This window comes from Chanos chanos, chromosome 7 (genome assembly GCF_902362185.1).
Source record: "Chanos chanos chromosome 7, fChaCha1.1, whole genome shotgun sequence".
Classification (NCBI taxonomy): Eukaryota; Metazoa; Chordata; class Actinopteri; order Gonorynchiformes; family Chanidae; genus Chanos; species Chanos chanos.
Window position 1 is genome coordinate 23,656,515 of NC_044501.1, and position 12,511 is coordinate 23,669,025.

Consider the following 12,511-nt stretch of genomic DNA (forward strand, 5'->3'; position numbering starts at 1 on the left):
TTGAATGAATGTAGGGAAAGAAATCATAGAAAAGAATATTGTTATTGTTGAAAACCATTATATGTGTCCTGAACATAAGCATTCCAAGAGTACAAATGTGCAACAAACAATGAGGACAAAAATCTCTAAGTCCTAAGACCCTGTTTTCACAGCACTCTGAGAAAGAGCAGTCACTTCACCTGTTTGTTAAATCACCCTCAATTACATTTCATTATCTCTCATCATCTTTGAAAACCTACATGGACTACTGACCATTGGTTTATAAATAATTACATGTGTGATGCAACATTCAAAGACATTTGTGCACCATGAAACAAAGCAACCAGTCAACAACCAAAAGGAAAATGAAGCACCCAATCAGTGGTCAGAAGTCCAGTTTCCTTTTCTGTCCCAATGAAAGAACTCCCTTTGTTGGTGCAGAGTGAGAGGTCATTGACTCTACTGAGAAAAGAGTTCACATGTTCTCTGTGACTCAGTATAGACCTCTGGGTTCACTGCGACACAGGCATTGTGTACAGGGACTGTTTTTTTCAGGGGGAACATGTCTGTGAGGTTATGTGCAGTGAATGTTCTTCAGAGGGAATGTTTTTCAGGTGGAAAGTGTCTGTGAGTGTCTGTCCTTTTTGAGGTTGCATAAGGAGCGCGTTTCAGCCAGGCTTACATACTCATGCTGGTGAAGTCACTGTGAAATGCCACTGGTTAGTGCATGCATCTAATCAAACTCACTCTGTTCCACCCCTGTATGTGTGCTATTATGGAAATGGAGTGCGCACTGGCAGGGGCAGGATACTACAGCAGCAGCTGGTGGCTGTATCCTGTGGTTTAACAGACAGTCCTCCCTGCTGTGCACATTCAAATTCACCACTCCATCAGGAAAACAGGAGGGTTTTCACAGATGATATGAGTGAGAGAGAGAGAGAATGTTGTATGCAGACACATCCTGCATTACAGTTCCCTTGTTGTTCTTCCTTGACTGTTCCTTCACCTCCTTTGTGTGTCTCTACCGCCCCCTGCTGGGCTTGAGTCTGATTACCCACTCCCCACTGGGGTTATTGTTATACAGGTCCAGGAGATGGGCCTCAGGGTCTAGACAGTGCTCACCTTGATGAAAAAAGATAATCAGTTCCAACAGTCCAACACAGGGACAGTATTTAATCACTATGTCATTTATCACAAAATGTCTATTTGAGACAGTACTCTGGGCATACACACTTTTAAAACTGGCTAGAACTAATTAGATTTATCTAAAGATCATGTTACGAAATGTCTCTGTTTATTTCCTTGTCATGTAGCCAAAACAGTCAAACATCACATCACATCTGCCAACCACAGAAACGAATGAATGAAACAGAAAATCTGACTACCCCTCAAATCTGACTACCCCTGTGTTAACCCAGAGATATAGCACAGTGAGAGATTACCCCAATCATAGAACACAGTGAGAGATTACCCCAACAATGTAACACAGTGAGAGATCACCCCAACAACATAAAGTGGTGAGAGATTACCCCAAAAATATAATGCAGTGAGAGGCCACCCCAATGATATAACACAGTGAGAGATTACCCCAACAATATAACACAATGACAGATTACCCCAATGATAAAACAGAGCAAGAGATTACCCCAATAATATAACACAATGATAGATTACCCAACTGACATAACACAGTTAAGAGATTACCCTAATGATATAGAATGGTGAGGGATTACTCCAACGATAAAAAATAATGAGGGATTATCCAAACTATATAACATAGTGAGAGATTACACCAACAACATAACCTGGTGAGAGATTACCCTAAATATGTAACACAGTGAGAGATTACTCCGACAATATAACATGGTGAGAGATTAGCCAGATGATATAAAATGGTGAGGGATTACCCAAACTAAATAACACAGTGAGAGATTAGCCCAACAACATAAAGCGGTGAGAGATTATCCCAAAAATATAATGCAGTGAGAGGTCACCCTGATGATACAACACAGTGAGAAATTACCCCAGTGAACCAGCAAGAACAGTAACTCCTTAAAATCAGTGTTTGTGTCCAAGAAAAATCTCTTATGTTACATTGTAATTTGTGACCTGCCAAAATCTCACACAACCACAAGACCTAAACAGGCTTACTGAACAGGGTTCACAGGTCACAGGTCTCTGTAAGATATGCAGTATAAAATGGCATCCTGCAGATATGATGTTTACACTCACCAATATTTCCACCCACTTCATAGACCACACAGTCTGGATATGTAAGTGATCCATTTCTGTGGTAAGAAAAATATGATGGATTTCATTTGAAAAGTAAATGTTAGCATAACTGTTACTGGTGAATCTGTTCTGGTGGTATGTCTGTATGGGTGTGTGTGTGTGCTCTCTACTCGATAAACATACTGTGACATAGACTGTAAATGCTCTGAAGTGCATATTCAAAGATAAATATGGATACTCATTGTTTCATTTCACAGACATCTCCAGGATACATGTCTGACACTGAGCGTTTAGTCCCTGACTGGCAATAATACATAAATTAGAGACACAGCCTGTACTTGCAAGCTGCTTATCCACTCAAGCAGAAATTTCGCTTGACAAGGTGTCATTTTGGAAAGGCCAAACATATCCTTGATGGGCAAGAAGATCAAAACTTCAATGACACTGTGGCCAATGAGATTCCAGCACTCATTAAACTGATTTATCAGATTTCAGCGCTCATTTGACCGACTCACCAATGGCTAATCATTGTGGAACTTCATTACTGAGATTTGAACTCTGTATTGGCATGAAGAATTAGGAGTGATTTGGCCACTAGAGAGCGCCACAGTGTTACACAAAGTTTTGAACTGGTGTATCAAGTCAAACAACCTTGATCAGTAGATACTGCTTGTTACAATGAGGATGTCTGCCTCAAGGCAAATGGGATCATTAAATCTTGTACAATTTCTTAATACTTAAAACATTTCTTGTTACTCATCTTTATTAGGGGTGGCAATAAATGTGAATGACATGACCTCCTGAGTCCAGATTCTGTCTGCCTTACAGTTCTACTGCTGGGAATGGCAGACTGGAACCCAGCACAGCGACTGGGCTGGATGTCTGAAAGAACACAGTCATGCTCCTTTGGCCAGGCTCACTCTGCTTCTCACTGCTCACTGGTCACTAACAGTAAGGTGTCTATGTCATTGTAGGTGTTGTCATGTTAACAGCCATTTCTTCTTCGTGTGGTAAGCTATGATCGATGCAGTGGCTATGTGTTTGTGTGTCTGTGTGTGTACCTCCTGAGTAGGGCTTTGCCGTTGTCAGAGCTGCACAGTTCCTTGTGGACCAGGATGAGCAGATCAGCTGTGCGTGAGTTTGTGTTGAGGAGGACTTCCATAGAGCCACTGTGAATATCTCCCAACTGGATCTTTACAGTGCGACAGGGCTGAAAAACAGTAAACAAAGACATATGGAGCACAAATAAACTGAAGACAAACACACAAACACAACTAAATCAAAGACATGCACACAAACATAAATAAACCCAAGCTAATTAGGAACACTTACAGAAAGAAGGAAGATCATCTCAAATAAAGGTATTGTGGTCCCTTGTTTTCCGTAACACTGAACTGTCCTGTACTAATCCTATTTGTAAAATGAATTATGATGGTGATTTGATTCATTGTGAGATTTAACATCCTTTACTGTCTCCTGACAACCTTACAGTGAATCATTATCAGCCACAGTTTACAGAGAATATTACGTCTGATCATGATCATGCCACACACATTCTTAATCAGCATGAAGAGGTATTTTATCCCAAAACTTTTCTTATTTTAGTTCATTATTTCTGAAATACAGAAACCCACACCAAGAGTGTCACAAGTGAGAGAATTCTTCAAAACTTGTCAGGGCTGAGTTTCCTGAATAAACTCCTTCGTTCAGGTCATTTGCAAGCATTACTGTTAACTCCATCATTAACTTACACTCTGTGTCCTACTTTTAAAGTCACTTAAATCTGTACTTTAAATATGGGATACTGTCTTTATTGACTATTAAGGAAATACCTTCAAGGAAAGTATCTTATAATGAATTTACTAAGAAAGCCAATAACAGATGCCAACAAAACAAAATTAAATACACAAAGAAACAATTTTTTGTATGCAGGTTATCTACTAGGTATGACATAACAATCAATAATAGCCAGAAAAATCTCACTTCAATAACTGACACACCCTTTAACCTGTTTATTTGTTATAATAAACACTGTTTTTTTAATCTCCTCTAGCCCTTGTCCTGTTCCCTTTATACTGGTCTCTCTGTCCCATTCCCTTTATACTGATCTCTCTGTCCTGTCCCATTCCCTTTATACTGGTCTCTCTGTCCCATTCCCTTTATACTGGTCTCTCTGTCCCATTCCCTTTATACTGATCTCTCTGTCCTGTCCCATTCCCTTTATACTGGTCTCTCTGTCCTGTCCCATTCCCTTTATACTGGTCTCTCTGTCCCATTCCCTTTATACTGGTCTCTCTGTCCCATTCCCTTTATACTGATCTCTCTGTCCCATTCCCTTTATACTGATCTCTCTGTCCTGTCCCATTCCCTTTATACTGGTCTCTCTGTCCCATTCCCTTTATACTGGTCTCTCTGTCCCATTCCCTTTATACTGGTCTCTCTGTCCCATTCCCTTTACACTGGTCTCTCTGTCCAATTCCCTTTACACTGGTCTCTCTGTTCTGTCCCATTCCCTTTATACTGGTCTCTCTGTCCCATTCCCTTTATACTGGTGTCCGTGTCCCATTCTCTTTACACTGGTCTCTCTGTCCCATTCCCTTTACACTGGTCTCTCTGTCCAATTCCCTTTATACTGGCGTCCGTGTCCCATTCCCTTTACACTGGTCTCTCTGTTCTGTCCCATGCCCTTTATACTGGTCTCTCTGTCCCTTTCCCTTTATACTGGTCTCCAAGTCCTGTTCCCTTTATACTGGCGTCCGTGTCCAGTTCTGTTTATACTGATCTCTCTGTCCCCCTCTCTCGTCTACTCTTTCACACTTTAGCAGAGTGAGAGATTACCCCAAAAACATAAAGCCCATGAAGTCAAAGCTTCGAATATTCGGTGCTGGTTACTGCCGAAGTTCTGGAGCCCAAAAAATGGTATTCGGGACAGTCCTGGTCTCTCTGTCCCGTTCCCTTTATACTGGTCTCTCTGTCCCATTCCCTTTATACTGGCGTCCGTGTCCCATTCCCTTCATACTGTCTCTGTGTCCTGTTCCCTTTATACTGGTCTCTGTGTCCTGTTCCATTCCCTTTATACTGGTTTCTTTGTCCCATTCCTTTTATACTGGTCCCTCTGTCCCCCTCTCTGGTCTTTCTTTCACACTTTAACAGTTTCACACAGTTTCACACTTTAATACTAGTTTCTCTGTACTGTTCCCTTCATACTAGTCTCTGTCCTGTTCCCTGTATATCGGTTTTTCTGTCCTGTTCACTTTATACTGGTCTCTTTGTCCCCCTCTCTAGTCTCTCTTTCACACACCCCCTCCTCCCCTCACTCTTTCTCTCACTTCTATGGAGTTCTTGTCAGGTTTGTCCTTGATATCACTGTGCATCTTCCTCAGCAGGTTCTTGATCCGTTTGTCATAGAACTGGTACCGTCGGTGACTGTTCTCGTTCAGTTTCCGCAACTGACTCATCAGGAAGTTTGGGATCTGCGGAGGACGGAAGACACAGTCAGTTCCATTTGTTGACTAAATACATTGCAATTTTGATTTTTAAAATTTGACAATGCTCATTTGTTTGTTATTGTTTTAGTCAACATGTGTGGTTCAATGTTAATTGCCAGGATGAATTGTTTGAATCTGAGCCAGTTAATGACTAGCCTAAATCCATAACTCAGGGAGGAGTTGGTTTCAGTGCTCTCTGAGACACGGTAAGAGGAGGAGGAGTTGGTTTCAGTGCTCTCTGAGACACGGTAAGAGGAGGAGGAGTTGGTTTCAGTGCTCTCTGAGACACGGTAAGAGGAGGAGGAGTTGGTTTCAGTGCTCTCTGAGACACTGTAAGAGGAGGAGTTGGCTTCAGTGCTCTCTGAGACACGGTAAGAGGAAGAGGAGTTGGCTTTAGTGCTCTCTGAGACACGTTAGGAGGAGGAGGAGTTGGCTTCAGTGCTCTCTGAGACACGGTAAGAGGAGGAGGAGTTGGCTTTAGTGCTCTCTGAGACACGTTAGGAGGAGGAGGAGTTGGCTTCAGTGCTCTCTGAGACACGGTAAGAGGAGGAGGAGTTGGTTTCAGTGCTCTCTGAGACACGGTAAGAGGAGGAGGAGTTGGCTTCAGTACTCTCTGAGACACAGTAAGAAGGGGAGGAGTTGGTTTTAGACTTTTTAAAACAGGAGTCCCCTTAGCAGGGACTGACCGTCCAGAGGAGGTCCTGGTAGTGTATGAGGAGTCTCAGGATGTTGGCTGCTTGCTCCGCCAGGCCCCTCTCCTCTCCCTCCATGTGTCGGTTGAGGACTGCGCTGTGGAGGAACAGGTTGGGAGCCATCACCGTGGAGACAGCCCACAGGTTCATACGGTTTCTCCTCTCCCTGGATACCACATTACTGAAGAACTCCAGGACAGCCTAGAAGGAGGAAGACATCAAGAGATTTCTTTTACATTTTATTTTAGCTGACACACACTTACAAACCCTGTAAATAACACAAACAATCTCATTTCAACCACTAACAACACCCTGTAACTAACACAGTCTCATTCAACTGCTAACATACCCTGTAAATGGTCAGAGATGCTGAGTCCAAAGTGGATTTTTATCCTTAAAACAATGGGTTTGTAGTTTCTAACAAGAGCAGTAGTAATAACACTACAGCCCTGCATTGACTCTGTTGATTTGTCTTACAGGTGTTAAAATGAGTGAAGTCAGTAGCATTGTCCCATAGAGCCAGCCTGATGTCTGACACAACAATTACGGTAAAGCTGGCCAGTAAAAGGTATTTTTACATGAAAGCCCTGTCAAAATGCTTAAGGTCTGATTAAAACTACCACCTAATCACCTTGATGAATGATATCTGTACCAAAATGACTAATTAATCACATTAATGACATACGTCTCTGAACCACTCTAAAGATGTTTGGATGTCTGTACCTTAAGCGTGTTCCTGTTGGGCTCTGGCAGGAGAAGAACGAGGAGATTCAACACTTGAAGCTTCTGTTTCAGCTCAGGAATGTCTGTAGGAACAGACAACACATACAACAGACTCTAAATACTCCACATAGCCTTATTTCACTTCCTAACAGAGATTATTATTTTTTATGATTCTGACACGTGTCATGTATACAACACGTATTATCGTTGTTAATCAAAGAATACCACACAATATTGATTATGATGATGTGGACGCATGGAATAGTGCGTACACACCCATGCACCCAAACCCCGTACACACACAGACTCTCTCACACACACACACAAAGTACACACCCCTCACTGCAGTAAAGGTGTTGAGGTGCTCAGCGGTCAGTAAAGGAGAGGGTAATTCCCTAATGAATTTCTTCAGCAGAGCAGCAGCATCATGGGGACTGACGTCATCCCAGATGAACCCCCCTGAGTAGAATGTGTTCTCCAGCTTCTGCTGAACAGCCTGGGGGAGTTGGCACATGGCAGTATGACATATACCATCAGAGAGGACAGGGAATTAGAAAAAACCAAGAGTGGTTGTCAGTCCAGCACATTTTGCTCTAATCAAGGACACTCACTCACTCATTATCTAAGCCACTTATCCTGATTAGGGTTGCGGGGGGTGCTGGAGCCTATCCCAGCGCTCATAGGGCGAAAGGCGGGTAAACACCCTGGACAGATTGCCAGTCTATCGCAGGGCAGACACACAGGCAAACACACTCACACCTAGGGGCAATTTAGTGTCTCCAATTCACCTAACCTGCATGTCTTTGGACTGTGGGAGGAAACCCACGTAGACACGGGGAGAACATGCAAACTCCACACAGAAAGGACCCGGGCAGGAATCGAACCCAAGACCTTCTTGCTGTGAGGCAACAGCGCTACCCACTGCACCACCGCCTAATCAAGGACACATCCTATTCAAATATCTTTAGAGAAACAGAGTTTGGCAGTTTTCTTTCTCCCCTTAGACTGCCCTTAGACTCTTTGATGTAAAATGTGCAACTGTGTCCCTAGGGGAGGGATTAGCAAACATTTGGTTATATACAGACAATGCTGCCTGACTCTGATAAAGAATGTCAGTGTTAGTGCAGAATGATACGTTGTTGAAGAACATGTAGTGGTCATTTTGCATGTTATAAAGAAGTGGAAGAAGTCACCTTAATTCTGGACTGGGACCCTGAAATCCGCAAGATCCCCTCAGAATCAATGCCCTTCTTCTCCAGGAAAGAGAGCAACTACATGAAAGAGAGAGAGAGAGAGAGAGAGAATTACACGTTGAAGAGTGCAGACAGAAAAGCTACTGAAACTATCTTGTTTTTAGTGTTTCTAGTACATCATCATTACAGAGGCATGTGTTCTTTCTATTCTCATCCTCTGTAGTTCCCAAACCGTCTGAACAAGTGCAGTGAGAGGAAACATCTAAACTAGAGTTGGGACCGATCCGTTCCAGTATCGGTATCAGGTGCCGATACTGACGTAATTCACTCATCAGATATCGGACTGACGTTACCGATCCACGTACCAATCCAGACTCCATAGTCTGATGTTTTTATGAATTATAAAAATGTAATAAAGCAATTAGAAGCCCATAGCAAAAATGCTGTAGCACAAGTTCATTACCTGATTAATTAGTTAGTAATTAAACAGTTCTACAAAGACATCCAGTAGTCCCCATATTTTTTGTCTAAGAATTCTGAGTTGGAGCACTGCACCACTAATCTGCAACTGAGTGAGAGCGTAATGCTGACAGGTCTATCAACTCGACAACATGTCTTTAGTTTGGAGATATTTTAGTCTCGAAACACAGAAAAGCAAGACAGCAACTTGTAATGTGTGTAAAGCCAACATTCCGAGAGGTGGAAGTTGTGCTGCATCATACAATACTACCAGTTTAATTAAGCATCTGCAAAAGCATCATTTGAAAGAACATCAGGGGTTCATGTTTGTCCAAAAGGACAACTACAGGCAGGACAACTGGGTTACTCCAGAGGCATGGTAAACTTCCAGCAGACAACGTGAAGGCTAAAGGGATTACAGAAAAGTCGCTCAATTTCATCATACTAGATGATCAACCACTATCTGTCGTGGAAAATATCGGATTTCGTAGCCTGTTGGAACACTTAGAGCCAAGGTATAATTTGCCATCCAGGAAATATATATCAGAGACTTCTGTACCCGAATTATACAAACGAGTGTCATCACAGTCATCACATGAGTTTTACAACCGATATTTGGACCTCAGATGTGAGCCCAATGTCTCTAATAAGTCTCACTGTACACTGGGTGAACTCAGATACATATGCCCTACAGAGTGCGGTCCTTCAGGTGAAAAAGTGCAGAGGGTCACACTCCAGCAGTTCAGTTGCAGCCTCCATTAAAGAGATGCTAAATGACTGGAAAATCCCACTGGCTAAAGTACATGTGATTCTGCGAGACAATGTGAGTAACATGAAGAAGGCGATGGAAGAGATGGCAGTCGCTAGCTTGGGCCGTTTTGCTCATACATTGCAGCTCGTTGTGCATGAGGGGCTTCTTTCAAAACGCAGTGTTAGCAATGCTATAACAAATGCAAGGAAGATCGTGGGGCATTTTGACACTAGAAGCGCCGCGCCGGTTTGACCTACTTATACCCTGAAGCACCGAGTGCCAGTTATTTGACTGCTGTGACTACCTACTAGGAGCGCCGTGCTGGTTTTACCTACTTATAGCGCGGCTAGGCGGTCAAAAGACCGCAGAGTCATTAGACAAGGACACTGTTACTGACACATAGTGATCGCTAGATGGCGCTTCTTGCACGAAGCAAATAGTTTGCTTACAAGATCAACTCACGTTTGGCCAATGAATCATTCATTTCAGTGTTAATAGTCGGTTATTATTTCATTAGAACGTTTGTTGTCCAGCCCTTCCATCATTCAACATAATGTTTTGATTACTTATTTGTGGCAACTGTGTTTCCAAAGGCATACATTCCGGAAGAAGCCTTGATCAAATTTGACTGAAAACCATCTGAACAAGACAAATTCAGGCAACTTTTTCATAGTATTTTTTTTTTAATATTTAATCTTCTACCTTGGAGAATTAGGCTGTGTCTGAAATGGTATACTACTCGCATACTAATTATGAAATAAAAGTAGTAAGTAGTATGCAGTACGTGAAAAATAAAAATTTTGCAGTACACGACAGTTACCCGGATGATGTACTACTCTGGCGAAAATTTCTAGTATACATCCCGAGCTCACTTCGCCGACTACTGCATCCCATGAAGCAACGCGGTGATTTCCAACTGTCAAAAAATTTTAAAAACATGGCGGACAGCGACAGAACCAGCTTCAACTTCAACTGCGGTTCCGAATATAAATGTATCAGTTGCATATTTTGGTGTAATAAGTCTTCATACGCTTTCTTATAGGGCTACTTTTGATACATATTTGTGGTCGTCGTGTGTTGTTCGATTTTAACAAAACAGATAGCCCAACTGATAGCAAACGTGTAGTACACTACACGAAAGTTCTCATAATTGCGTACCATACTGTATACTAGTGTGTGGAGTAGTGTGCAGTATGCAGTGTATACTAGGCTAGTATGCCATTTCGGACACAGCCTTAGTTTATTATAAGGGATGTCACACGCGTTGCGAGTTAGACTGCGGTTGGTCTGAAAATGCGAATCCCGACTTTATCAACATTCAGTTGTCGACTGACAATGATCACGTCATTGTCCCTAGTGATTAATTTATTGTAAGGGCATGGTCCAGGTAGTGCAAAAATTAGAGACAATTGTGATTATAAATTAACTATTGTAGGGAGCGATTACAGATTTGGACATTCTAATTGTTGGGCGACATGTCGGGTGACGGAGTAAGCTATAAACTGGACTTTATGCTTACTCAGTAGAACAACCTATCGGAATGACAAGACGGGCAGTAATTGGTTGAGAATTACAATGCGTCTACATCAAAACTTGTGGAAGTTTAGAGTGTGAGACTGCTTTGGGTGGCGCTGGAGAAGTACACAGCGTGTCAGTTCCGAACTCGTCTGTCTCCGTGAAATGATCGCTTATACCACATAATATACCGCTTATACCACATAATATCAAGCTTTACACTTGCATTTTAATAAAGGAATTATCTACTACAACTAACAGATCATTCTATGCCATGATAGAAGAAAACACTACGACTTTTCAAGGCATTCAGTGGGCTATGAGTAGCCTAACACCTAGCCTGCCGAGTAACCTACGAGTAACACCTCCCAACCCCTCCCAATAGAGTGCCATAGTCTATTGTTAGTCTCCCGCATTAGAATGATTTGGCCAAAACTAGTTCATGCCACGAGTAGCCTACCACCATCTATCAAGAGTCTCAGCTAAATCTAATTCCAGACATGTAATAGAAAATGTAGGTACAGCTTGGAAATGAATAAATATGCATGGATGTGGTTTTTACAAAATATGTATGTCGCAATGGATTTTCGTAAACAAACTAAATTATAGCACGAAAAAAACCCTTCTTTTTGGTAAATCGACAGCTGTGTAGTTTATTTACAGTAAATACTTAAGAAAGAATGAATTATACATTGTAGAAGATAGATACACGCGATCGTGTATACAGTGAAAAATGTACTAAGTAAATAAATACATAACAAAGTACTTTGAGCTCTTTCGTATCCTGTGTTGGGATGCTGTAACCACTTTTACACAGCCTGTTCAAGCAGGGAATGTTGTACCTCGCTGTTTTGTGTTCCCGTTTCAAGTGGAGAGATATTCGACCGACAGCCTAGAACAATACCCATGAATCACTTGGCCAACCAACTCAGAAGTTCTCTTCAACGTAGACCAAAAGATTGTTTGCCAGTGCCAACAAGGTGAAGAAATTTTCGGCCCACTGTCATCTTTCCCTAGAGAGAGAATTGCGTTCAACATGTATTTTGTTTCAACGTCAGCGGCCACCCAGAATTTAATAGCAAATTAGCCCGGTTTAATGGCGATGAACTGTGTGAAACGACACAGTAACTACTTGATAGGGAACAGTTGTTCATCCACAGTTATGTTCTCACTAGGTGTGTAAGAAGCAATACTTCAAATCTAATATGGAAAATTTATCTGTCACAAGGTGGGCAGCCCTTGTATTCTTGTCATCAAAGTGCAGATAGCGTATGATATCTTGGAATCTCTGTCGAGACATCTGTCTCTGAAAATGGGATTTCCCAAGTTAGCAGACCAGTCATCCGGGTTCATGTTTTTACCGCCCGTAGAACCTCTCAAACAAAGGAGACCCGCAGTTTGAACTTATCAGCATCATTTCGATCAGTTTCTGCTTCAGAGTATTTCTGAATCTTTCACCACATTTCTGTGTCAATCAAA

The 12,511-nt window shown here is 42.1% G+C and overlaps 1 protein-coding gene across 1 annotated transcript in view; it reads right to left on the bottom strand.

Annotated features, from left to right (window-relative positions):
* Nucleotides 1-1,000: 1,000 nt before the first annotated feature.
* The window catches only part of arhgap40 (Rho GTPase activating protein 40), a 51,898-nt gene continuing 40,387 nt past the window's right edge, over nucleotides 1,001-12,511 (bottom strand). The window contains exons 10-17 of the mRNA XM_030779111.1: nucleotides 8,308-8,385; nucleotides 7,451-7,610; nucleotides 7,115-7,197; nucleotides 6,386-6,592; nucleotides 5,541-5,684; nucleotides 3,273-3,421; nucleotides 2,212-2,267; nucleotides 1,001-1,101 (exon numbers count right to left, since the gene is read on the bottom strand). Coding sequence (XP_030634971.1) covers nucleotides 1,001-1,101; nucleotides 2,212-2,267; nucleotides 3,273-3,421; nucleotides 5,541-5,684; nucleotides 6,386-6,592; nucleotides 7,115-7,197; nucleotides 7,451-7,610; nucleotides 8,308-8,385 — 978 coding nt within the window. The remainder of the gene's footprint in view (nucleotides 1,102-2,211; nucleotides 2,268-3,272; nucleotides 3,422-5,540; nucleotides 5,685-6,385; nucleotides 6,593-7,114; nucleotides 7,198-7,450; nucleotides 7,611-8,307; nucleotides 8,386-12,511) is intronic.